Source organism: Eschrichtius robustus, chromosome 8 (genome assembly GCF_028021215.1).
Source record: "Eschrichtius robustus isolate mEscRob2 chromosome 8, mEscRob2.pri, whole genome shotgun sequence".
Classification (NCBI taxonomy): domain Eukaryota; kingdom Metazoa; phylum Chordata; class Mammalia; order Artiodactyla; family Eschrichtiidae; genus Eschrichtius; species Eschrichtius robustus.
In genome coordinates, this window is record NC_090831.1 from 124,978,326 (window position 1) to 125,005,491 (window position 27,166).

The 27,166-nt window shown below is 51.1% G+C and overlaps 1 protein-coding gene across 3 annotated transcripts in view; it reads right to left on the reverse strand.

The window, feature by feature from the left end:
* The window catches only part of PRKAG2 (protein kinase AMP-activated non-catalytic subunit gamma 2), a 282,406-nt gene that overhangs the window by 201,930 nt on the left and 53,310 nt on the right, over nt 1-27,166 (reverse strand). For all 3 annotated transcript variants that reach the window (XM_068549718.1, XM_068549719.1, XM_068549717.1), the window contains exon 2: nt 2,224-2,295. In XM_068549718.1, coding sequence (XP_068405819.1) covers nt 2,224-2,295 — 72 coding nt within the window. The remainder of the gene's footprint in view (nt 1-2,223; nt 2,296-27,166) is intronic.

Below are 27,166 nucleotides of genomic sequence, written 5' to 3' on the forward strand. Positions count from 1 at the left end.
GGATGCAGGGCACGGCCAGTGCCCTTGGGGCCAGCGTGCTGATGGTGCGCGGCTCGGGTCTGAGTCCCTGTGTACTCCAGACGGAAAGGGGCTGGCGTTCTTGGCAGAGGGGAGGGAGGAACAGTGCACACGGCCAGCAATGGACAAGAGGGCCAGAGCCACGTCTAAGGCCTGGCCAGATGCCACGTTCCCGACAGCTCAGGTAAATGGGTCGTGGATGCACCCCTTCACGGTGCTCTGAAGTGGGGGGTGTCCTGAGGCCACGCCTGCATTCCCAGACTGCCCTTGAGCACGTGTCCCGGGCCAGTCACTGCTCTATGTCTGCTCCATCGACAAGCTCATTTAATCCTCATAAGGAAAGGTGAGCACCGTCATGAGCCCGGGTTTGCCAATGGGGAGACAGGTTCACAGAGAATATCTTGCCCCAGGTCACACAGAAGGGAAGTTGCCAGGAAAGATGAACAAAGGAGCCGGGCTCCTCATCCCAGGATCAAGGGACACAGACGGGAAAACCTGTGGTCATTTGGGCATTCCACAGACTGCCCCAGACCAGGCCATGCTGGCTGACCCAGAGTGACCACAGTGGTGTTGAATGATCCCAGGGACGTCGACGGCACTGACCTTCCTCCCGATACTGGCCCGGGAGCTGCACACAGAGCTGTGCAGAGTCAAGGTGACCAGAAGCCCTTGCACCGCGATGTGCTATGTAACAAAGAGCTGCCACCTCTGGGAACAGGGGGACCAGGAAAGGGGACAGGTGGGAAGACCAGGCAGCTCCTATATCCACTGATGCCTGGGAATGCAGGGTTGGAATCGTCGTTTTCTTTTTTCTCAGCTGCGCTGCGTGGCTTGTGGGATCTTAGTTCCTCGACCAGGGATTGAACCCGCGCCCTCAGCAGTGAAATCGCAGAGTCCTAACCACTGGACCGCCAGGGAACTCCCAGGGTTGGCATCCTTGACTCAAGAGCACCCATAAAGGGGAGCTCAGCTGTGGCCCCTCCACTGAACTCTGCGTGGTACCTAGATGGGCGAGGAGGCCTCCAAGTGTCCAGTCCACATTCAGCTTGGCAGTCACTGAGGATTTGCAGTTCCCTAAGGAGATGGGGATCTTAGTCAACAGGGTACAAAGATGCAGAGATGACCCAGAAAGGGCAGGAAGCCTCTGTGCGGTACCTGTCCGGCTGAGGACACTTTCCTGCATGGCCTGCGCCACTGGCCCCAGTTCAGGGTGTCCAGACGCAGCGCAACGCACACTGGGCTGAGCACCAAGCAACCCAGACTGAAGCCGGCTTGGTTATTAAGCAGCCCTATGACTGTGGGAAAGTCTTTCCACCATCCTGAAGTCCAGTTTCTTCATTTAAAACCCAAGTGTAGGCGCTGCATGGGACCCCAGGACCTTTGCACAATCTAGGAAGGAAGTCCCAATAATGATGGAGATTCACATTTGCCATCAGCCTGGTGGGATGAGGGACGTGGAGCCTCCAGGGCCAAAGAATTCAGCCTAGCTCTTATCTCTGCTCTCAGACACTGCCCACGGCGGCCCCTCCCGAAGCCTCGGCCCACCAGCCGCCCCAGCCGTCTGCCCCGCACTCACCCTGACCGCAGGCCACCTTGACCTCCCTTTGCTTGCCATTGCCAACCCACCCACCCCGGGATGCGTACTCCTCGGCTGCCTGCCCTCCACGGCCCCAGCTTCCTCGTGGAGGAAAGACTGACCAGCGGGAGAGGGGAGAATGTGGGTTAAAGAGAGGAAAGGAAAAGGGGGAAAGAGGACGGAAGGGAGAGGAACGGGGCGAGGAACGGGCAGGCAGAAGGGGCTCCCGCCTGCGGGGGAGAAAGTTGGTCTCCACATCCCGCTTTCACTGATGCTTTCAACCTCCTCTCTTCGCTAATTAGCTCCTCAGGCGCTCAGGGTGCCAAGCTCACTGTCAATCTTCGGCATCACCTCTGCCCTCTTTGGGGAGTCCAGTGGCTGTGGACGAGCCCAGAGGGAAGAGAAGAGAAGAGAAAGGAGTGAAGCCTGGCAGGTGTGAGGCTGAGCTCGGCTGCAGCCAGGTGCACGGGTGGGAGCGCGGGTGAGAGCGCAGGTGGGAGCGCAGGTCAGAGAACGGGTGGACATGCAGGTGGGAGCACAGGTGGATGTGTCTTGGGCTCGCGCTGAGGGAGTTCTGCCTCAGTGGCACCTCAGGTGAGCCGTGAGAAGCTGTGAGGAAGGTGGCTTACCTTACGAGATGGATGCTTTTCTGAACTCTCCAGGTCTCCATCCAGGAGCGGCATGGCAAAGGAACTCAGGTCCTAGGATGGAAAGAGAGCACGTGGTCAACGACCTGGACCCTCAGGTGCCCATCTGGCCTCGTCCAGGGCCGCTCCTGGCTCTCTGTGTGTATCACCAGCCCCTCCCCGAGTCCTCCTCGAATGTCAAGCACCAGGGAGGACGCGGAGGGCCAACAAGGTGAAAGGAGGGGTGGAGACGTGCTGGCCCCCCTCGGAGATCCTGACCCACCTCCAGCTTCCCTTCCCATCCCCCCCCAGGGAAGGAGCAGGAAGAAGAGGCCGGGACCACAGGGCAGGAGGAAAAGAGCAAGGGAGGAAAGCAGAAAAGGGGAGGGCAAAGCCCACCTCGGCGCTCTGGGGAGAGGCCGATGCGCAGGACTTCATTTCATGACGCGAATGTGGCCCAAGGAAGTGTGTCCTCCTGGAAAGATGACAGCGCCGCATGGGAGGGCTGGCCGCTGGGGCAAAGCGGTCAGAAAAGCCTGATGACGTCGTGGCCCAGAGAGATGGCCTTGGGGGAGTAGCTCGCCAAAGACTCATGGTGTCTAAAATGAAGTCATCGCGTCCCCCTCACCCTGCTCCCCCTTCCTCCTGTTTCTTGCCCGGTGGACACCTCCATGCCTGGACAGGAACCGCACCTGGGCAGTCCTCCACCGGGAGAAGCTGCTGCAACCCTAACCTTTTGTTTTTTTTCTTTTTTCCTTTTTTTATTGTGGTAAAATACATGTACACAAGATTTACCATCTTAACCATTTTAAGTGTACAGTTCAGTACAGTTAAGCACATTCACACTGTTGGGCAACTAACCTCCAGGGCCCTTCCCTTTGCAAACTGAAACTCCATATGCATTTGACAACCACCCCCCCAGCCCCCTGCCCCAGCCCCTGGCACCCCCTGCCCCCATTCTACTTTCTGTCTCTATGAATGTGACAACTCTACGGACCTCATGTAAGTGGAATCGTACAGTATTTGTCTTTCTGTGACGGGCTTATTTCACTTAGCATAATGTCCTCAGGTTCATCCGTGTTGTAGCGTGTAACAGAATTTCCTTCCTTTTAAAGGCTGAATAATGTTCCATTGTATGGATAGACCACATTTTGTTTATCTGTTCATCCATCAAGGGACACAGGGTGCTTCCACGTCTTGGCTACTGTGAATAATGCTGCTATGAACACAGGTGTTATGGATTGAACTGCGTACCCCTCAAAACTCATAGGTTTGAAGTTCCCACCCCCATTACCTCAGAATGTGACTGTATTTGTAGAGAGGGTCTTTGAAGAGGTAATTAAGTTAAAATGAGGTCATATGGATGGGCCCTCCAATAAGACTTCAATCCAGTAGCACTGGTGTCCTTATAAGAAGAGAAGATCAGGAAACAGACACAGAAGGAAGACACATGAAGACACAGAGAGAAGATGGCCATCTATGAGCCGAAGAAGGAGGTCTCAGAAGAAACTCACCCTGGCGACACCTTGACCTTGGACTTCTAGCCTCTAGAATTGTGAGAAAATAAATTTCTGTTGTTTAAGCCACCCAGTCTGTGATACTTTGTTATGGCAGCCCTAGGAAACTAATACAGTGAGTGTACAAATATCTCTGAGACCCTGCTTTCATTTCTTTTGGGTATATACCCAGATGTGGAATTGCTGGATCATATAGTAATTTATTTTTAATACTTCTGAGGAACCCCCATACTTTTTCCGTAGCAGCTGCACCATTTTACATTCCCACCAGTGGTACACAAGGGTGCCAATTTCTCCACATCCTCACCAATACTTGTTATTATTTTCTGTTTTATTTTAGTTTTTGTTTTCTATGGTAACCATCCTAATAGGTATGAGATGGTACCTCACTGTGGTTTTGATTTGCATTTCTCTAATGATTACTAAATGTTGAGCATCTTTTCTTGTGCTTGTTGGCTATTTGTATATCTTTTCTAGAAAAACGTCTATTCAAGAAGTCCTCTGACTATTTTTTAACCAGCTTGTTTGTTGCTGAGTTGGTAGGAGTTCTTTATATAATCTGGATATTAACCTTTTATCAGATATATGAATTGCAAGTATTTTTTTCCCATTCTGTAGGTTGCCTTTTCACTCTATGGATTGTGTCCTGTGGTGCACAGAAGTTTTTAATTTTGATGTAGTCCAATTTATCTGTTGATATTTTTATCAATACTTCGTTGCCTGTGCTTTGGTGTCATACCCAAGAAATCATTGCCAAATCCAATGTCATGGAGCTTTTCCCCTGTTTTCTTCTAAGTTTTACAGCTTAAGCTCTTATATTTAAGTCTTTGATCCATTTTGAGTTACAGAAGTACCCCCCTTATCAGCAGTTTTGCCTTCCAAGATTTCAGTTACTTGAGGTCAACCAGGGTCCAAAAGTATTTAATGGAAAATTCCAGGGACTTCTCTGGTGGTCCAGTGGTTAAGACTCCATGCTCCCAATGCAGGGGGCCTGGGTTTGATCCCTGGTCAGGGAATTAAATCCCACATGCATGCCACAACTAAGAGTCCACATGCCGCAACTAAAAGATCCCGCACGTTGCAGTGAAGATCCTGCATGCGGCAACTAAGATCTGGCGCAGCCAAATAAATAAATAAATAATGGGGGAAAAAAAAAAGAAAATTCCAGAGACTTCCCTGGCAGTCCAGTGGTTAAGACTCCGTGCTTCCACTGCAGGGGGCGCGGGTTCGTTCCGGAACTGAGATCCCACATGCCTCACAGCGTGGCCAAAATAATAATAATAACATAAAATAAAAATTAAAAAAAAAGAAAATTCCAGAAATAAACAATTCATAAGGTTTGAATTTCGTGCCATTCTGAGTAACCTGATGAAATCTTGCACTGTCCTGCTCCGTCGCGCCTGGGACGTGAGTCATCCCTTTGTCCAGCGTATATCCACACAATACATGTGCTACCCCCTCGCCAGTCACTTAGTAGCCGTCTTGGTTATCCGTTCGACTGTTGCGGTATCGACAGTGTTTGTGCTCACATGATCCTTATTTTACTTAATAATGGCCCCAAAGTGCAAGAGGAGTGACACTGGCAATTTGGATATTCTCTTACTGAGCCTACTTCATAAATTAAACTTTATCCTAGGTATGTATGTATAGGAAAAAGCATAGTATCCACGGTTCAGTTCTATCCATGGTTTTAGGCATCCACTGGGGGTTTTGGAACATATCCCCTGTGGATAAGGGGAACTACTGTAATTTTTGTATATTGTATAATAAGGTTAGGGTCCAACTTTATTCTTCCACATGTGGATATCCAATTTTCCCAGCACCATGTATTGAAAAGACTATCTTTTCCCAGTGAATGGTCTTGGCACTTTTGCTGAAAATCATTTGGCCATATATGTATGGAAGAGTTTCTTTCTGGACTCTTTGTTCTATTTCATTGGTCTATATGTCTGTCTTTATGCCAGTACCACATTGTTTTGATGATTGTAGCTTTGTAATAAGTTTTGAGATCAGGGAGTGTGAGACCTCTAACTTTGTTCTCTTTTTTTTTTCAAGATTGTTTTGGCTACTTGGGGTCCCTTGAGAGTTCATACAAATTTTAGGATGGATTTTTCTATAGCTGCAAAAAAATGCCATTGGGATTTTGATAGGGATTGCATTGAATCTGTAGATGACTTTGGGTAGTATTGCCATCTTAATATTAAGTCTCCAATCCATGTACGTGGGAGGTCTCTCCATTTATTTGTGTCTTCTTTAATTTCTTTCAGCAACGTTTTATAGTTTTCTGTGTACCTAATCTTTCTTTTAAACCCTTCCACCCTCCCAACCCCTCTGCTGTAGGGTCCAGGTCTGCACCCTCCTTTGCACAGCTCTCTTTTGGGTTTCCTAATTGTTCTCCAAATCTTTCAGCTTAGCCTGTTTCAAGCTATCTGCAAACCTCTGCTAGAACAGTGATTCCTAAAACCGTGGCCCCATTATGCTGGCCTCTGCCCTAAAGCCCCAGGGCCTCCACCATAGCCGAGGCAATGGCTCCCACACCTAGTCCACTGGGACTTGCCGGCAATCTCTTACGTAGGCAGATTCCAGACTCAGCCTCTCTGGTGCTGGTTTATTTCAGCGTCCCAGGCTGGTTGCACCTCGGGAGTTGGGTCCCACCACAGAGTCGACTGGTCTGCGGTGCAGTGCAGGCTTCACAGTGATTCAGCCGGCGGCCCAGGCGGGGAGTCACCAGCTTCCCACGGGTGATTCACAGTCAGGAGCTCTCAGCCGGGCCCTGCAGGCTCCAATACAGGCCCCGGGGATTTGCCGACCTCTGCAGCCTTATTTCTGATGTGCTCTGCACCCCGTCTCCTTCTTTCAGCAAGAGCCCAGGCAGGATCTTGATAGCTTTTTAAACACAGCTGTGCAACTGTGGACACTTTGCCTGGAATGCTGTCTCAGCTCCTCAGTTCAAGGTCACCCTTCGCCAACCGTACAGCTCCTTCCTGGGAGAACAGACTTCGCTTCACTTGGGTCCCTGCAGGATGGAGCTGACCGCCTCTCTGAAGCTTGGAGCCCTTTCCTCCTGCCCACCTGCCCCCAGCTCCCAGCCCCAGGATCCTGGCTCACAGGGTGAACTCCTACTGTCATGCAAAGCACAATTCAGATACGATCCCTCAGGCAGAGTTCATTCTTCTCTTATCTGTGCTTCCACAGTACCTTAGACTACCTTTATTACAGGACTTATCATTTATCAGTCTATTTCTCTAACCGGACTGTGAACCGTCAGGGTGAGGGGAAAGCATTCATCTCGCTGTTCTGCGCCACATGCAGCAGGTGTGCAGAAGCGTCTGAATCAACTCCTGGACAAGGCAGCCCCTGCCCCGGCAGCACGTGTAGGGGGTGCACGCCTGTGCCGATGGGCGGGAGGGGCGGCGAACGGGCAGACCCCGCGAGACTGCAGGTCACTAAGGAGGAGGAGGAACCAGGCGTGGACGCTTAGCTCCTATTTTAATGAGTACATTCCTCTGCGGTTTCAAATAATCATTACCCTCTCACTTTTGTTCAGCAGAGCAGTTCCCACACACCAAAGGCCTGTCGCACATACTCGATTATTCCTCATGGAACCATCATGCTCTAGCGACTGAGGCCCTGGCGGTTAAGTGACTCAGGACAAGGCGGTCTCGAAAGAGCCGAGACCAGGACGCGGGCCTCGCTCCCATCCCAGGCTGCCTGGAGCCCTGGGAGGGCCTGCGGCTGGTCCCCTGAAGCTGGTCCCGCCCAGAACGAGACGAGGAGGGCACCACATCAGCGACTACGGCAGCGCACGGTGCGTTTTCCTCGGTCAAGCATCCCCACAGAGAAGTCCCTTGGCACCAGTAGTGGACTTTGCTGGAAGGCTCCCCCATCCCACATTCCACGATTCTAATCTCGGCTCTCACCTCCCCGAGCTCACCAGGAAACAGTGTGCACCGTGGAGGCTGGTGTGGGAAAATCTCCGACTGCAGCGGTGACCACGAGACTCTCAGCAGGTGGAACGATGGGGACCTGGCCTCTCAGCTCGGCTGACATTCCAGAAGGCCAGGCACCGGGAGCTCACCCTGCTCACGGGGTTTCTAAAGTTTAAACGCCCACCAGAGCTTTGTGCCTCCCTCACTGCTTTGTCCACATCTGGCCATCCTGAATTCTCTCTCCCCATCGGCAGGCATTCAGACCCTCCCTGGTGCTGGGTGGCCAGTTCACTGGGCCACATTGAGGCACCAAGAGATGGCTCTGTCCTCTGGGATTGTCCTCAGCTGCACACACTGTATTTTAGACCCTGACCACGTGCTCCGGAGATAAATAGCAGGGTCTCTGGGGAAAGTGCATTTTCAGGATTTGGGCTGATCAAGTCACCTGTCAGGAAAGCAACAGGACAAAGAGAAAAGCCCCAGGTTTGAGAAAATTCCCAAGATGCGAGCCAACCTTAATACCCCATCCCTGCCCCTCTTCAGAATTTCAGGCAAAAGCCAAAAGTCTAACTCAAAAAAGTAAGGTCTCAGCAGCAGGGCTCTCATTAATTTGCCATTAGAATGTCCTTAAAACTTCCATTTGTTGCCTCATTTGGTCCTCAGAGGAGCCCATACAGGTAGGAAAGGCAAGTGGTATCACCCCAGTCTATAGATGAAGATACAGAGGGTCAGAGGGGTTAAGCCACTTGCCCAAGGCCAGACAACCAGACAGTAGCAAGCAGGCCCTATAACCCAGGTCCACCCACTCCCAGCTCAGAGCTCTTTCTATTAAACCCTCCCACAGCCTTGGGATGGCTCAGCTCCAGTGACCAAAAACAACCCGGGGGACTCTTCCTTGGTGGCACAGTGGTTAAGAATCCACCTGCCAACGCAGGGGACACGGGTTCGAGCCCTGGTCCGGGAAGATCCCACATGCCATGGAGCAACTAAGCCCGTGCGCCACAACTACTGAGCCCGCGTGCCACAACTCCTGAGCCCGCATGCCTAGAGCCCGTGCTCTGCAACCAGAGAAGCCACCGCAATGAGAAGCCCATGCACGGCAACAAAGAGTGGCCCCCGCTCGCCGCAACTAGAGAAAGCCTGAGCGCAGCAACAAAGACCCAACGCAGCCAAAAAACTGAAAAAAAAAAAAGGACTGAAAAAGCAACTTGGTATTGGAGGCTGTGAAGATACAGGGTTCTTCTATTCAAAGTGAGTCTCCATGGCACAGTGAGATCACAGGGGAAGAGAACGGATGGAGAAGGGTCTGTACAGTTCCGTGATTCACTACCAAGGCAGCCTGTGATACTGTCTCTTTAAGGTCTACTTCTTAACTAAAAGTAATTCACCTAATATAACATTGTAAATCAGCTGTACTTCAATGGAAATTTTTTAAGAAGTATTTCATGCTGATGTTGCAAAGGACAGAAAAGTATCAAGCATCCCACCACCAAATTCGATCATCCACATTTTGTGTAGCTTGGGGTCTTATTGGCAGCTCAACCACTCCCCGGCCACTTATCCCAACATTTCTGTATACTGTTTACAACCAACTGATGTGTGAATTCTTGAGAAATGAGGGTTGTTTTACTCCCATCTTAGCCTTGACAGTAGGTGTGTATCGGTCAGATATAGTTCTGCCTTTTCAGCATTTCTGATGCTTTGTCTTACAAAACTCCTTTGTTGATGCAGCTGGGCTACCCCAGAAAGAGCCCTGGTGAAAGTGCACACACAGGACAAACAGAAAGGCTGCCAGTGTCAGGGGCCATGGCCTGCACCTAAGGGCCAACGAGGGGTTTTAAACGTCAGGGTGACCACAGAACATTCCTGTGCAATTACCAGCCGTTAGACTCCTACCGAGGAGGGAACACTTTGAGGACAGTTTTGTGCTCCTCCCCTGCTGAGCAGACCTGAGCCCAAAGAGTGTCCCTCAGCGGCATCTGGGGCTACCCGGGTGCAGAGAGCTGACCCAGGGCGCTGTCTGGGTGTCGACGAGCCCACACCCCTTGGGCACATAAGAACACGACCTGTTCACAGAGATGGAGCCGGAAGGCCGGGTTCCAGCCCAGTTCTGCGGTTTACTATCTGGGGATCTGGGGGATCTCGGGCACGTCTGAATCCAGTTTTCCATCTGTCAGATGAGAGGGTTTAGCTAGATAATTTCAGAAGATGCCTGTTAGCTCAGACATTCTCTGTTCTTATCAGTTGGGCTAAACAGCAGGTGGAATCAGGACCAGTTTAAGGGGGCGCTGCTGGGTTGAGAATAAAATGCCTCTCATCTTCTAGGATTTGTCATCAAAATAATTTTCTTCATCTCTCAAACTACCAAATACTCTCCACTGTTCTACCAGCTCAGGGCACAGTCTCCAGACACGGTGTGGGCTCCACCAACGGAGGGATGAGGGGGTGCCCCTTGCTTCCCTGCTGATGCTTCATAGTTGAGTGGGTCAGGACCCACACACGTCTGGCTTTCTATCTTAATGTGTGTCTCAATCTGCTTCTTAAGTACTAACCCTCTAGTTTCTCAGGTGATTGCTAAGGTCCCTCAATTTTTTTTTTTTTTTATAGATTTTTTTTTTTAAAGGAACTCCTTTATTTTTATTATTTATTTATTTTTAGCTGTGTTGGGTCTTCGTTTCTATGCAAGGGCTTTCTCTAGTTGCGGCAAGCGGGGGCCACTCCTCATCGCGGTGCGCGGGCCTCTCACTATCGTGGCCTCTCTTGTTGCGGAGCACAGGCTCCAGACGCGCAGAGCTCAGTAGTTGTGGCTCACGGATCTAGTTGCTCCGCGGCATGTGGGATCTTCCCAGAGCAGGGCTCGAACCCGCGTGCCCTGCATTGGCAAGCTGACGCTCAACCACTGCGCCACCAGGGAAGCCCAGGTCCCTCAATTTTAAGGACATGCATCGCTAGTACAAATGCCAGGTGCATCCCAGCGGATGCTCAGCATGATTCTGGAAAGCCGTGAGTGGTGTCCTCAGACTACGGGTACCTGGCCCCCTGCCCTGCCTGGCCCCCTGACCCCCGTGCTCCCTGTCACCAACATGGGGGGCTGCTCGCACCATCCAACCTCGTCTGCCCCCGAGCTGTTGGAATTGTGGCGAAGGCCTTGGTGAGGCCCTCGCGTGGGATACCCAAGGGAGGCGTCTCCAGATGGACTGGCTTTGCTCAATCCCTCAAAACCACCAAACGGGCAATTCTTGATACTAATGTTGGGGGCGGTGACCAGAGCCATGGTCACTTGGAGCCTTTGAGAACAGTCATGTTACATAACGACTCTCAGAAAAATAAGGAACGAACCCAGAATCACTGGAACTCGGCAACAGGGGAGGGACAGGGGACAAATTAGGGAAAAAGCCTAAACGTAACTCTCGGAGAAGTTCCAGAATTATTTGTTTTCCACAGAAGACATCATGGTTTCTGAGTGCACTGTGAGAGGCTTCCTGATATAAAAGAGAAAAGAAAACCACTATTTTTCGCTCCTGCGGCCACCCTGCCACCTCCCCTCGCCTGGTGGTCCCAGGATTGATTCACGTAGCTGTTTGGGGGCTCCCTTGCTGCCCTGGCCAACGACCCTGGGTCTTTGTGCCCATGTGATGCCTACTGACCAACAGCGGGAGGGAAAGTGCTTCGGCCCCACGGTGGGCAGGACTTTCTCCCAAGAAAGAAGCCCTGGGCCGTGCAAAAGGCAGAAATCTGGCAGCCTGACCCTCCTTGGTGTTAAGGGAGTATCCTGCCCCACTGCTGTCCCCAGTTCCTCACCCAGTGGCCTCTCCAGCTCCACGGCAGCAACAGACAGTAAACTCTTTTCTCAACAACAAGTAGCTTCAGAAGCCCTAGACCAGAGTAGTCAAGAGACCGCATTCTCCCCTCAGCTCTCCCCTAACTCTGGCATGGAGCAAAGCATTTTAGTCTCCAAGGGCCTCAGTTTTTCAATCTGTAAAATGAGGCTATAGTGCCTTCTGTATCACAGGGCAATGTTATGCAGACCAGATAGGATGATACAAAAGAAGGTCCTTCCCGAAACTACAATGAGGTATCACCTCACTCCGGTCAGAATGGCCATCAACAAAATGGCTAAAAATTATAAATGCTGGAGAGGGTGTGGAGAAAAGGGAACCCTCCTACACTGTTGGTGGGGATGCAAGTTGGTGCAGCCACTATGGAGAACAGAATGGAGATTCCTTAAAAAACTAAAAATAGAACTACCGCATGACCCAGCAAACCCACTCCTGGACGTATATCTGGAAAAGACGAAAACTCTAATTTGAAAAGATACATGCACCCTTATGTTCATAGCAGCACTATTTACAATAGCCAAGACATGGAAGCAACCTAAACGTCCATCAACAGAGGAATAAATAAAGAAGATGTGGTACATATATGCAGTGGAATATTACTCAGCCATAAAAAAGAATGAAATAATGCCATTTGCAGCTACATGGTTGGACCTAGAGATTATCATACTAAGTGGAGTAAATCAAAGACAAATATCATATGATATCACTTATGTGTGGAATCTAAAAAATGATACAAATGAACTTATTTATAAAACAGAAACAGACTCATAAACATAGAAAACAAACTTATGGTTACCAAAAGGGGAAACAGGGGAGGGATAAATTAGGAGTTTAGAATTAATAGATACACACTACTATATGTAAACTAGATAAACAACAAGGACCTACTGTATAGCACAGGGAACTATATTCAATGTCTTGTAATAACCTATAATGGAAAAGAATCTGATAAAGAATATATATATATATCTGAATCACTTTGCTGTGCACACCTGAAACACTGTAAATCAACCATACTTCAATTTTTAAAAAAGGTTAAAAAAAAAAAAAAAGACGGCCCTTCCCATAGTGTGAGCTCTCACACGGAACTGGGTTCCATCAGGGCCACTGGCCAAGACGCACTCCGGCCTCACCAATCAAGGCCACGGAGAGGCCAAGGGCGTCACCCGGGGCAACCACCGACCTGGGAAGCCAGGGCAGTCTCTCACACTCCACCTGGGTCTGAAATCGGGTGAGGAGTTTCTGCAAAGACGCTAGCTGCCCCTCCTATAATTACAGAGCCGTCTTTATCCCTTTCCCAAGCAGAAGACAGACTGGTTAATAACCGGAGCCTGGCGATCCTGAAGCGGGTTACACAGTGCAGGCCGCCCCCAGAGGCTCTCTTCCCGCTGAAAGGCCATGGGGCCAGGCCCTGCCTTGTGGGCAGCCTTTGCTTGACCAGAGGTAAATGGAACCTTGGAAGGACCCGTGGCCTCCTGGCTCTACAGCCAAGGATGCTGTGCAGAGGGGAACAGGGACTTGGGCTGTGGGACGCCTTGGGACCCCGATCCACATTCCCAGGGCCCTCCCTCCACACCCTCCCAGCTCAGGCCCCCAAAGTGACCTCTTAAAGGCAAATGTTCCCAGGCCAGGTCGAGTCCAGCCTCTGCTAACCACTAAGGACTAGGTCCCAGCCTCTGGTCTTCTTCCAGCCCGAGCCCCTCCCGGATAGAGGCAGTGGGAGGGGCAGGCTGGGTGAAGGACGCAGGGGGTCTGGGTCAGCTCACGGTCAGCAGGGAAGGAGGCAAGTGCCTGGGGGGGCCCAGGAGACACAGGGGAGGAGCCGAGCTGCCTGGTCTGCTGCAGCCCCCCCAGAGCCCATCGTAGGCATCTTTCACGCTCTTGTCAGCAAATATGGCCGGGGTTGCAGGTCCCAGATCCAGAACAATCCCAGTCTCCACAGGTGGTGTTTTAGGCCAAGCCAGGTGATGGGAGGAGAGTGGTGTTACGGAGGAGAGTGCTTTGGGCTCTGATGACCAGGCGCCATCACAGAGCCTGTGATGGTTAATTTCATGTGTCAACTTGGCCAGACCACAGCGCCCAGTGGTTTAATCAGCACTGAGCTAGATGCTGCTGTGAAGGTATCTGTAGGTGAGGTTAGCATCTATAATCAGCAGGGTTTAAGGAGATCACCTTCCGCGACGTGGCTGGCCTTCACCCAGTCAGCTGAAGGCCTTAGAGCGAAAACTGAGGTTTCTGAAAGGAGGAATTCTGCCTCAAGATCTCAGCATCAACTCCTGCCTGAGTTTCCACCTGCTGGCCTGCCCTGCGGATTCAGGATGTGCCAGTTCCCACCAACATGAGCCAATTCCTTAAAACAAATCCCTTGATATGTAATATTTATTATCTTAACACTATAATTATATTTATAATATAAATAACATATATCAGTTAATATCCTATTGTGATATATAATATATAATGATATAAGTTAATATAATATGTGTAATACATGTAATATATACAACTGTTACTATTAGTTAATATTTATATTAAGTATACATTGTATATACTTAATATATTAATACGTGATAAATATATATTAAGGATATATATATGTGTGTATATTAAGGACACACATGTAGGATGTGTATATGCGTATACACTATGCGTATCTCTCACTCCTCTTGGTTCTGTCTCCCGAGCCCTGACTGATACAGAAACCTAGACCCCCTCCCCCCACCACCCTCGAGCTGGTGGGTGCTGACCTTGGGCGAGTCTGGCCGCAGGAAGGTGGCAGTTTGGAGACAGTCAGCTACCCCTGGGGAGGGGAGTGGGGCCCACTCGGTCAGCAGGGGGTCTCTGTACACACAGAGCCCTGACTTTGTCAAGGACCTCGAAATCCCCAAGGGAGATAGATGGATGAGAGGAAAAGACAGGTGTGAAAGGTCTTCGCTCCTGCAGGTTCAGTAAAAAACAGGAAGCAGCCCAAATAGTCCTATTTTTTACTGTCATGGAAGATTTACAATGTGTAAAGGAGAAGAGCAGGTTGGAAAAGTCCCGAAATCACACTCTAGCGTCACCTGTGGAATGATGAGAATTGTTCTCGTGTCACTTGCTGGGTAAGTGGTGTGAGTTTCCACCAGGCGTGTGACGCTGCTGTGTGGTACCTACCCGCCGTCTCCCTCCACCCACCACAGTCGGCTGACAGCAGGGAGACGCTTATTCACCCAGTAATGCGCTCCTCCACGCTGCCGGACACACGGGCAGGACTCAAATGGGAGTCTTTCCCCACACAAAACCGACACTGGAAAAGGGGCCAAGAAGCTCATTCACACTGAGACGTAAATGACTGATGACAGCCTAGGGTACAGGAGACACCAAGACCTCATGATCAGAGAAGGATGTTCTAATGGGATCTCTTGGGCCACCTGGCCCACCTGAAAGCAAGGACAAACAGAAGTGGCTGTCTGTCAGAGGACAGCCGGCCCTTAATTTCTAGGGCTGTTTTCAACTCTGACATTTCATGATTTTACTAAGACAAACCTTAAGAGAGGGTCTGCAAAGACCAGCGCTGGGTTTCTGGCGAGGGTTTATTTACCCACAAGTAAAATGCCAAACCACCAACTGAGACTGTGGTAGCCTTGGTGTTGAACCCTCTGTGGGCGCCATCCTCTGCCCGGCCAGCTAGGTGACTCTGCTAGTCATCGGGCCTCCCACATGTTAAGTCCCCTCCATGAAGGAAAAAAGCAACCGCGAGGGAAAGTGGAGACGCTGCTGGGTGCGTCCCGCAGACCCAAATGGCCCCTGACAGCTGCCTCTCCACCCGCCTGCCTAGCGCTCCACGGGCAGCGGGGGCACCACAGGGAGAAAATCACATGGTTTGGGTCTGGGCTTCAAGACAAACTGCAGGACAGAAAACTTGAATGAGAATAAAATTGAGCCCCCAGGGAACATGTTTATAAGGTCACAGCACTGCTGGCAGCTCCGCGACACACCCTCCTCCATGCCGGGGGCTCTTATGCAAGACTCAGGGCTTAGAGACCTAATTTCTGCTCTCAACCACCTACCCAATGTGGCTCTGGGACTTGGCCCAGGAGCCAAAGTCCACACAGTTTTCAGCTCAGAATCTGGAGAATATCCAGTGTCCATATTTATAAAACTGTTTATCAAAAGATTCTTCCTAAACATTTCTGCAGGTGCCCAAAGATTCTTCCATTCCTACCTGTGTGTCACCACCTGCTCCGTGACCACATGTTACAGATTGAAAAGTACAAGGAGTTCAGGGGAAGCAGCAAGCACCAGGGACTTGAATAGAACGCAAGGGCTTCTGCACTAAGTAAGCATAACGGAGACGGTGCTTTTATTTATTCGCTCTAACTTTCATCCCAGGCTGAAGTGGCTGCTCCAGAAGCATTTAGCCACAGTTTTCTAACTAATAGTGCCAACCCATCAGTGGATCGTGAAATCGATTTAGTGGATTATACAACCACCAAAATATAAATTAGAATAAAACAAGGATGCATCTCATTGTTTCCTAAAATTGTTTCAATTATTCACACATAGACATGAATAAAATATACATGTTACTGCGTCGTGGACAAAAAAGTCTGAACGATTGTGCACTGCATGAGCTTTGAAGCAGGGCGGGTAGATTTCAGAGGCGAGCCGACACCCCCTGTCCTTCTAGATGTCACGAGAGTGAACAGGGATGAGCACCATCTTTTTCCCTCTGTCCTGGCTGAAGCCCTCTGACCGCTCTTTGTACTTTGTGCCCAGAAATACGCACACAGAATGGAGACAGAGAATCACATCTCGTCACTGTCATGGATGGAAGGTAGGCAACTCCTTACCTCCCCCCGACCCCTTTGTTTTTTTGCATGGCTTGTGGGATCCTAGTTCCCCAACCAGGGATGGAACCCGCACCCTTGGCAGTGAAAGTGCAGAGTCCTAACCAATGGACCGCCAGGGAATTCCCACCTCCCCTCTCATCCAACCGCATCCATCCCTCCCCTGGCCCTCTGCACAGTGGGCACTGCTGCTCTGACCCACCGTGGGTCCTGCCAACCCCAGCAGTCCCAGGCCGCCCCAGACCCAGAACAGCAGTTACAGCCCTGGGGGCAACCACCCACCGAGACCCCTCCAGAGTGGTATCTGTCAGCACCTGTGCCCCCCTGGTCCAGGCCTACTGCAGACCCCCTGGTCTCCTGACACCTAAACCAGGGAAATAACGCAGTCGTAGGGTGTCGCCGTTGGAAAATGTCAGAAATCTTCCAACTTGATCCCCTTCCATTACGGGTCGGGTAACAGGTTTCCAGAGAGATCTGAGTGAGTTGCTCAAAGCCACATGGTAGAGTCATGACCGAGCCAGAACCAAATCCTGGTCTTGCAACTTCTAGCCAAGTTCTCTATCACACCGTGCTCTCTCTAGTTGACTTTGACCTTCTAGCTTACGTTTCCATTACATAAAACGATAACGACTGTCCTGCAGAGTCACAGTACAGACGGAGCCCCTAGCACGGGCCTGGCTGCCCTGCGCACCCAGGTGTCAGTTGTAATTATTATACAAGGTCGGCCATCCTCTAATTTCAGTTCTCTTGGTATCTTTGCGTCCAGCGACAAAGCTCTTGTTCCAAGTTGCCCTTTGTCATCCACTGGCTTTGTGTGAATGTGTTACTTCCTGGGATTCCTCCACGCTTGGGGTCATGGCCGTTAGGGTGAGCAGCTGCTCCGGGAACTTCCGGGAGCCACAAACACCTCAGCGCCCTCAATCTGATGGAAGGCTGGAGGGCACTCTGCACAGAAGGGCTCCAGGTGCTGAGCGTCAAAGCCTGACGTACATGGAGACCAGCGGCTCCAGGAGATGCTATCTGCCCACTTCCCCTTCCTTCCAGGGCAGGGCCTGCCCGGGGCCCCTCGGGCACACGCCAGGCACACGCAGGGCACACGTCGGGCGGCTCCTCGTGGGAACTTAGAGTTCTCGGGTAGAACAGGGGGCACTGGGGGCACACGGCGTCCTCCCTCAGAGCCCAGTGGCCACTGAGGGTTCCAGGCACCCCACTGTGGGCCAGAGTCCCCCACAGGGCAGGTTAGTGATGACACTCAAAACAGGCAAGTGGCTAGCTCTTTGCAAAATTTATTTTTGGGTCCTTTTTACTAACTTAGCTCCTATTGTTAAAAAAGAAGCTGAATTGAACCTATGCCCTCTCTGAAGCCTGGATACAGATTTCTGTTCCAACCAGCTGTGCTGACTGGAAACTCACATCCCACCTCTGGTCCTTGGTTTCCTCACCTGAGATGGGAGGTATTTGGGTCTGAACCCTGGAGCTCTTCCAAAGGCCTTCCAGCCCCCAAATTCTATTCTAGGCCATCCCTCCTCCTGGCACCGAGATGGCCGACTCCCTTCCACATGCCGGGCTGAGTCCCAAGGCCGTGATGGGTTACACTGCCCCTGGTGGGTGCACCCTGGGGTCAGGCCCAGAGGCAGCAAGACAAACACCTGTAAGTAGCTGCCAGGGGATGGGGGAGGGATGAACAGGCAAAGCATTGGGAATTTTTAGGGCAGTGAAACTACTCTGATACTGTAATGGTGCATACACGTCACTATACGTTTGTCAAAACCCACAAAATGTACAAAACCAAGAATGAGCCCGATATAAACTCTGACTTTCAGTTAATAATAGTGTATTAATAAAGGCTCATCAGTTGTAACAAATGCACCGCTAATAACAGGGGATGCTGGAGGGGAGGGGAAGGGGGTACAAGGGAGCTCTCTGTACTTTCTGCTCAATTGTTCTGTAGATCTAAAACTTCTCAAAAAAAAAAAAGTCTATCAATTAAAAAAAAAGTAATAGCAGCAAATAGGCAGAGGTGGCCTCAGTTCTGTCGGCCAACCGATCACCCACCACTCTGGGCCTTGATCACCCACCTCCTGTCATTTCTACAGGAGACAGCAGGGAGCCTGCAGTCTAGCTGAGGGGCTGCCTTGGGCCGCCCCAAGAGGCCTGTGGTCATCAGTCCATGCGGGGACAGGAGGTGGAGTGGTCACTTGGTCCTGCATCCACGGCTCTGAGTCCTTCCGGAACGCAGGGGAGCAGGTGTATTGCACACGCCCAGACTCAGGGCCCTGAGGCCGCGGGGATCTCGGGCAGAGAAGATAAAACTGGAGATGGAACAGCTAGCTGGGGTCAGGCAGCAGGAGGGCCGGGAGGAAGGTCTGCAAACCCACGTCCCCTCTCGCAGGCCAAGCCGTCCAGTGTAGACCCCGGGGCGAGGGCTCTGGCCTTTACGCTCCAGATGGAAGCCGGTGGCAGCCGGGGTCACCGGGCAGCCTCAGGATGTCTGGAGGGCGGGGGACACAAATCCCAGGGCCCGACTGGAGACCCCATGGGCACAGAGTAACTAGTGGTTCCCAGTCGGGGACTCAAGGTCACAGACCACAGCGCTAACGAATCCAAACAAGGAGTTTGCTGGGGTTTTTGTTTTTGTTTTTGCGGCCAACAAACCCATTCTATTCAAGAGGCCGGCTCGTTATATAAGGAGGGGAGGGAAGAGAAATGCTGGGTGTGAGGCCAAAGTCACCATAAGAGCAGAAACTTCTAGATCAGCTGCCACCACAGCAGGGAGTCAGGTACGCAGCACAGGGATTGTTTGTAGCTTTGCTTTTTCAAGGAAGGGGAAAAACAGCCTACTTCTCACATCCTAGGAATTGGGGTAAAAGCCATCATCTCTCAGGAAGACCTGGTCCCTGGAGTGTCCTCATGTGTACCTTGTGTCCCAAGGCCACCTGGGTCTCCCTTCGGGGTGGGATCGGGCTAGAAACACCTCCCTGTGTGACTCCCCACCATTTCTCATCTAGTCCCTGCTGGTTGGTTTGGGATCTTTATTTCTCACTGAAAAAAGCATGGAAGATTCTGGGTCAGGTCCTGTGGGGACGTTCCTAAGCCAGAGGACCCCTTGGGATTGTCTGTCCCCTGGCATCACCAGCCCTTTCGTTTTCACTCTTGGTCACTTGGTCCTGGAAGCCTCTGGGCCACATATCTCTGCCGTTGGCGCCTACAAGGTCTTGGGGACACCCCCTCTTACTTGCAAAACACGGGGCTCCACGTCCCAGGTCCTTGTGTCCAAAGCCAGTGAACTCTGACCTTCCACCACCGCTGTGGGGAGCCGACATTTCCCAAAGATCTATTCTAAACTGATCTAGGGGACCAGCGCATCCCCGGGGAGGTCCATGAAGAAGAAAGGGAAATCCCACAGGCAGAAGGGAAACCAGAGCTGCCAGGCGGGATTCCAGAGACTCTGCGTGGTCCCCTCTAGTTTGCACACGGCCCCATTTTCATGGTTCAGAGGACACAGTTAGAAGATCACGTGGCCTGGTCCTCTGTTGCCTGTGTGCCTAGCCCAGGGAACAGAGCAGCACTGAGCAGAGACCCTGCTGGCTGAAACCTTCTGTGGTCCCTCCTGCCTGTGGGAGAAGGTGCGGCTCTCCTCGCCTGGTGTCCAGGGCACCCAGGCCACAGACCGGCCTTACATCTGCTTCCTCCTGGTTATTCTGCTGCCTGCACGCGGCCTGGGACACCTCTATCCCTCCCCACCTCCACACCGGGGCTCACGACCCCCCACAAGTTCAAGGTTATTATACACAAACCATCTTAAAGGTAGCAGTCAGGAAGCCAGCACTCCTTTATTGCAACAATTTGCAATTTAAAATACTTTGATGGACTTCCCTGGCGGCGCAGTGGTTAAGAATCCGCCTGCCAATGCAGGGGACATGGGTTCGAGTCCTGGTCCGGGAAGATCCCACATGCCACGGAGCAACTAAGCCCGTGTGCCACAACTACTGAGCCTGCGCTCTAGAGCCCGTGAGCCACAACTACTGAAGCCCGCATGCCTAGAGCCCATGCTCCACAACAAGAGAAGCCACCGCAGTGAGAAGCCCGCGCACCACAACGAAGAGTAGCCCCCGCTCGCCGCAACTAGAGAAAGCCCACGCGCAGCAACGAAGACCCAATGCAGCCAAATAAATAAATTAAATAAATAAGTAAATTTATAAAAAAATAAAATACGTTGCTGGAATATAACTGTAAGCCAGTGGTTCTCACAATGGAGTTTTCAAGGGTCCAGTGTCAAGGCCAGCAGGTCCGCTTGCCTCCTCCATCCTGGGGTTTGAGAGGCACCGGCCGGCACCACGCTGCCCGGCTGGGACTGACCCATCCTCTTTACCCACTCATCTCCTCCTCATCCTTCAGAACTAATGCGGGTCTCGTGGATTCATGACGCCTTTGCTGTCAAGTCCGCTGGAAACGATGTCTCACCCCACTACATTTAAAATCAACCCACTCAAGCACTGTCCATTTGCTGTTTATGTGCAAACTTTCTCTCTGTCGAGGTTGTGAGCACTCTGAGGGCAACAGCTATGTCATCCGACTAATTTTTTGTGTGTGGATGGAAAAATAAACTCATAGGATTTGAAAGTCAAAGCAAAGGGATGCACAGTTGAAAAGCTGGGCTCTTCCACCCTTGTCCCCATCCGTGCCACGCCCCCCCCAAAGGGACCACTTTTAGCTGCACATCCAGTTGGGGTTTCTTTATGTGAGTGCATACGTCAAGTATTTCCCCCCTTTCTAATACAAAGGGCTCCCTGTTATATATTCTGCTCCATACCTTGTTTATCACTGTATATGTCCAGGAGATCTTTCAACGTCGGCACATAGGGTTTTCTGGTATCTGTGGTGTGTTCTGCATGGAACACAATAGCTTCACCAGCCCCCGTCTACGTCACAGGCTGCTGCAGTGAAAACTCTGTATGTTCTTCATGTTTCTAGGATCGTGTGATTGCTGCTCAAAGGGCAACGCGGTCATGACTTCTGACAGACATTGCCATCTGCCCTCCTTAGGACTGGGTCGTTTTGCTCTGGTGTAGGACAGCATCTGTTTACGCCACAGCCTCACCAATAGACAACGCTGTCAGACCACCGAACTCTGGCCGCATCAGTGAGAAATGGCATCCGTGTAACCTACGTTTGTGTCTATTCTATTTAATTTCTGATGTAACCTGGAAGCACAGAATAACTACTTGAGTTAGTTAGACTTCTGAGTTCGGTGATACGAAGTTTATCCCTGGCCCTCCTGGACTCTTCCCTGGGGAAAAAAAGCTGCCGTGTTAAAAATGCCACCGCCCTGAGACCACCATGCTATGGGGAAGCTCAAGCTAGCCACGTGGTGAAGCAGCATGGAGAAAGGGATGTGAAACCAACCCAGGAACCAGACAGGAGCGTGAAGAAACCTTGAGAACTCCAGCCCCAGGGGCCACTGGATTGAAAATGTATGAGGAACCCCAAAGGAGAACTGCTGGGCTGAGCCAGGCAGCCCCTAGACCAGCGATGATCCCAAACCATATCCTTGAGATTTGCGGCGGTTTGTGAAATAGCCACAGATGATCAGAAAACTATGTAATCTTGTGAAATTTAATTTCTCTGTGCCTCAGTTTTCTAATCTACAAAATGGGAGTCATAGGAGTTCCTGTGAAATTATGAGTTAACATATAAATATATAAACAGAATACATCTGAACTAACATATAAAGAGATTATAATAATGCATGACAATTACTTGGAAAATGTTAGCTATTACTTTAAAATAAATGACTGATTTTTATGGGTAAGATGCCATTATTTAGGGGCAAAATACTATTATTGAGCCCAGTGAGTAGACCATAGAATCCATAGACCATAGAATCTTGTCTCTCAGAGCCAGATTCAACGGCACCCTGATAGCTGCAAGATCGGTCCCAAACTTACAGGAGAAAGGGCAGTTCAGCCAGGCAAAGTGAAGGGACTCTGTGCCCTTGGTGATGAATTAGGGGTGTAGAAAGTCCCTGTAAACTGAGAAAGCCTTTGGGGGTGTTCTCCAGGTATGCCCCTAAATTGCTCAAGTGTTGACTTCCTCATTGACTGCCAAAAAAAAAAATTCAAAAACCAATGAAGGTGAGGGCGATGTAGGTCAGTGATTTCTGGTCTAGGATGGGAGATTAGAAAAAATGGCAACGGATGCTCCTGCAGCGTTTCTAGTCTTTTGAAAAGTGGACAGGGAACCGCACACTTGCCCGTGACAGCACACGCAATGAGGACGGTGAGTCTCTGCTTTTAGCTGGAATTTCATCAACTCTGGTAACACTGATTATCTAATGCTGATCAGAAGTGACTGAATGCAGAAATTATTTACTAACGAATGCTTGTTAGACAATCTTTCAGAACCGAGGGTGAACGGGAGGAACCAGAAGAAGTCTCATGGGGATTTTTAAAATATGTTAGAACCACTGATGTATTTATCCTTTTAAACATCTGTTAAGTAGCCCCTGTGTGTCTGGGGTGGTGCTGGAAGACATTCATAGGGAAGACACAGAGCCACCCTCAGTCTGAAGATGGGGATGGGGAGGAGACAGGTTGCAGAGGGACCAGAAGGACCTTCTGGGGGTGATGGAAATGTTCCGTTATCACCATTGGGCTAGTGGTCACGTGACTGCAAACTGATCACAACCCACCTAATTGTATACTTAAAACTGGCGACTTTTATTGTATGTAAACTATGTGTCAGTAAAGCTGACCAAAAAGTGACTGGTCAACCACCACCCATCCCTATACCATAGGGGAGAAAAAACAAAACAAGCAATCAACAGAATCCAAGGAAGATGTCCATGTTACTAATTCTGGAATACTGAATATGCTTTCTCAAGCAGTGGGAGTAGCATTTCCAGGAAGCAGCTGTGCTGTGTGTTACAGACCAGTCATATACTTTATTTTCCAGCAAAAATTCTCCAGTTTCAATTGCCCTCCTGGTGCCAAAGCACCTTGTTACACACATCAGATACGGCACGGCTGCCCCTTCTTCCCTTACCTGGGATCTGAAAGGCCAGTGTTTCACTTTCCAGAACCCAGTTTAGACGCACAGTAGCTACAGATCCAGGAGGAAAGATCTGTTGGACACCAAGAGCCCAATTTCTCCCAAAGGTAAATCCCCAAATATGAGATGTCCCAAACCTACAAAGGTGTTTACATTTCCTATCCCAAGACCCCTTATTTGGGTCAAGGCAGTATTTAAATAACCAGGAGAGATAACTCATTAAACTAACCCTTTCTCTGAGTTGGTAGGTTATTGGATTAGCTAATCTCAGAAGAGGACTGAGAAGGCCAAAGAGAGAGAAGAGAGAAAACTGGATGGTGTGGAGACAGACAGAAAAAGTGCTTGGGTGAGGCCAGTTTGGGGAGCCCTGGAGGGGTCCCTAGGAGTGGGGAAGGGGATGCCCAAGGACACTCCGGGGCTGAGGCCATGATTCCCCATCCCCTCTCTATAAACTACACTTTTCCCTCCTGCCAAGTAGGAAGTGTAGGGATCACCGAGCACCGAGAACATGTGGATATTTAAATGTGATGAGGAACAGTGCCCACAGCCAGCTTATCTCATCCTGACATCTTTCCTCACTGGATTCCAGATTTTGTCAGAGCGGCGGTTGCTGAGATCCTCAAGTACCTCCAGTGTCAGAGCCTGGGTGATGTCAGGTTGGCTTCATTGTTAAGTGCATGTTACCGGACTCCAGTTTTTTGACAGTTAGGATTCCAGATGAGGCATGGCTGGCATCTCTCAGTCAGGACCCTGGATTAACCAGAGTCCCTAGGCATTTGAGATTATTGAAAAATATTCTTTGGATTTTGTTGGGCAATTGCACAATGAGTTCCTTATCTTTCTCCATGAGTGAAATTAGAAAAAACTGATTTGGGGGGAGAAACTGCTAGACTCGGTGCCAGGTTGGACCTTGGGCAAGGTCTAGAATCTTCTTTTTGGATAAATGAGCAGGAGGGGAAAAGGTTGATTCCAACTCACGCACAGAGATTCCTCTCCTGCAAAGCTGGCCTTCAGGGCACAGAAGATGCTGCCGGGAACCTCCATTCAGTGGGTGGGGTGGGACCCCAGCCCCCAGGAGATCCTGGTGCAGGTCGGGGGCAGGCTTAGAGAAACACTTGGGACTCTGGCTGAAGTCTTTTCTCCTCCCTTAGGAGACAGTGGGGGAATGGTTCCCATCTAGCCAGCAGGGGTTTGGAAGGGAATAGGGGCTGAAATGAGGAGGAGAAACAGACCAAGGCAGCAGCTGGGGCCCCCTCCGAGCCTCTCCTGGGGGCGGAGCTGGCCAGCCCCCAAGCCAGGCCCAGTGCCCCCTGTGCCGGCAGCCAGCCTGGAAGAGGAGTGAGTCCTCCGGGGAAAGCTGCCAGGTGGCCGCTAGTGAGACCTCGAGGGGCGGGCGAGGCTGGGAGGGGCATCCTGACTCTACTCCAGGGGATGGAAGCAAGGGGTTCTCGGCCCCAAGCAAGGCACTCTGAGCCCCGTGACTCTACCCCAGGCCAGACTTGAGCGTGTCCCACCCCCGCCCGGGACCCTCCTTCTTCCCGAGTGCTCCCCCCCGCCCCCCATCTGTGTTGGAAGGCCAACTGGAAAGCGCATTTCAAGGCTCTGTGATTTGAGCAGATTGAGTGTGGGATGACTCAGAGTGAATGGGTGGTGACAGATGCCTGCAGCAAGCTCCAAGCCAGGCCTGGCCCTTCTGGGTAAATGCCTGGCTTGGGACTTGGCTTAACGTGAAGGGCAAATCCCACCAGGGGCCAGGGGGCTCCGGGAATCTGAGCAGAAAATCGGTTCAAATCGGATGAATCCTCAGCCCTGTCCAGCCCCTTCCCACCGGCACCCACCACCCAAATCCGTGCAGTATCAGGAAGCCCCCGGCACGCCGGGCCAGAGTCAGCCTGGCCTCGCTCAGAAGGAGTGGCCACTGCCCTGCCCCTCTGTTGGAGGTCTTTCCCCGGCACCTGGGTACTGGAAGTTTCCCTTCCACCTTTGCCTTCCTGGCCTTAAAAGCATATCAGTCCTGCTCTCTGATGAAATGCAGACACCACCCCCCTCCCCCGACAGCACGTGCAGGTGCCCCACCAGCTCAGTCTTGACTCTGAGACAGGAAGGCTCACCTGGCTAGTCAAGTGCTCTATTTGGGGAGGAGTTTCCATCATCCAGAAACTCGCCTTTAAGAACTGCTTGTTTCCTGCCAAAGCTGTGTAGGGAAGGGCTAGGTAACAGTAATGGCAGTTAAAGAATTATAGTTGATTTTTGGATAAGTAGAAATCACCCTTCTGATCCTTATTGGTGAAAATATTTCTAGAAATGTCTTCCCACATCTCCCAGCTTTGATAAGAAGAACGGGGTGGGCAGGATTTACCCATCGGATGTCCACGTTTTGTATAAAGCAAAGGGGCCTCCACCTCAACCAGGCCCAGAACTGTGGCGCCGGGTCCTAGGGCCAGAGTCACTCCCGTGCGGAAGGAGCCTTTTTGTCCTGATGCATCACACCTCATGTTTTGTCATCTTTTTTTCCTTCCTGAGACAGTCCCACACCCATTATGGTTCATGGAAGAGTCTGCTTGTTGGTCCTGGTTATTTGGAGGGTTGTGCACCGTCCCTACCCTAAGTGAGGAGAACATTCTGTCTGTTTCCTTATGACCTTTACCCGAACACAGGCCATCCCGCTTCCCCCTTCCACCATGGACGTCTCAGACCACCCCAAATGCCCACAAGTGTCGGCCCCAATTTTACTTCCAGCCGTGAAAACTTTGAACATGACTTAGTCAGGGCAGCTCCCCATCAAGGAGAATGTCTGCTGTTTGGGTTATGAGTCTGCTGAGGTGCCTCGTCTTGTCTCTCCTCTGCCCTTGAATCCATGTCTGGTTCTCAATCCAAGAAGCCGTGAGACCCTATCCTGGGAGCCCTGGACCCAGAAGAGAAGGAGGAGCGGGCTGGGAGACAACGCTGACCACTGACTTGCAAGCCCTGGGCGGCCCGGACCCCCCAACCCTCCAGGGGTTGATGCGGTGCTGCCTGTAGCCGGCGGGCCTGCTGTGTCCCGGCCACCTTGCCGGGTTCTGTTCTCTTATTTACTGGGACCTGCACAGCAAGGGTCTAACTGAGGAGCTGGGCCATGATCACGGGCATATGGCAGACACCCTTAAAAGCAGACATTAGACAGTAAAATGCCAGCACGTACCTTGCCCGCAGAGTAAAATCAAAACGGAAACCCAGGTCTAGGTTTGCTTTTCTCCTACTCTCTCCCCACCTCCCACCATGCTGTATCTTAGGATGAAAGGTGCCAAAGGAAATCAAGAAAGGAATTAAGATTCAAGGAAGATAATGCAACCAGGCGGCTGTGACCCTCGGGAGCTGGCTGTAGCAGGAGGGCCATACGGAGACGCAGATGACCCACCCGAGGGCACAAACTGCCCACACAGGACAGGCAGGGAGGGGGAGGGACCGGATGTGTCCGTCACCAAGGACAGGTGTAGAAGTGGCCAGACTGGAGCCGCAGGGCAACTACGTGAACCCAACAGAACCCAGAGCCCTCCAGCCTCGATTTCCTGATGAATAACCCAAGTGAAAAGACCCAGGGAACTCAGAAAACCAGGTCACTTCAAGGTCCTGGTTGGAGAGGTTCTGCTGGGCTCAGTGGGGGAACCCCACAACTGACCGCCACCTAAAGGGAGGGCCTGCTGTTCACTGAGCATCTATTACGTGCCCGGAACTGGCCCTTCGTCAACTGGTCTCATCCAACCCAGTGGTTATTGAGTTATTGTTATCTCCATTTTTAGAAG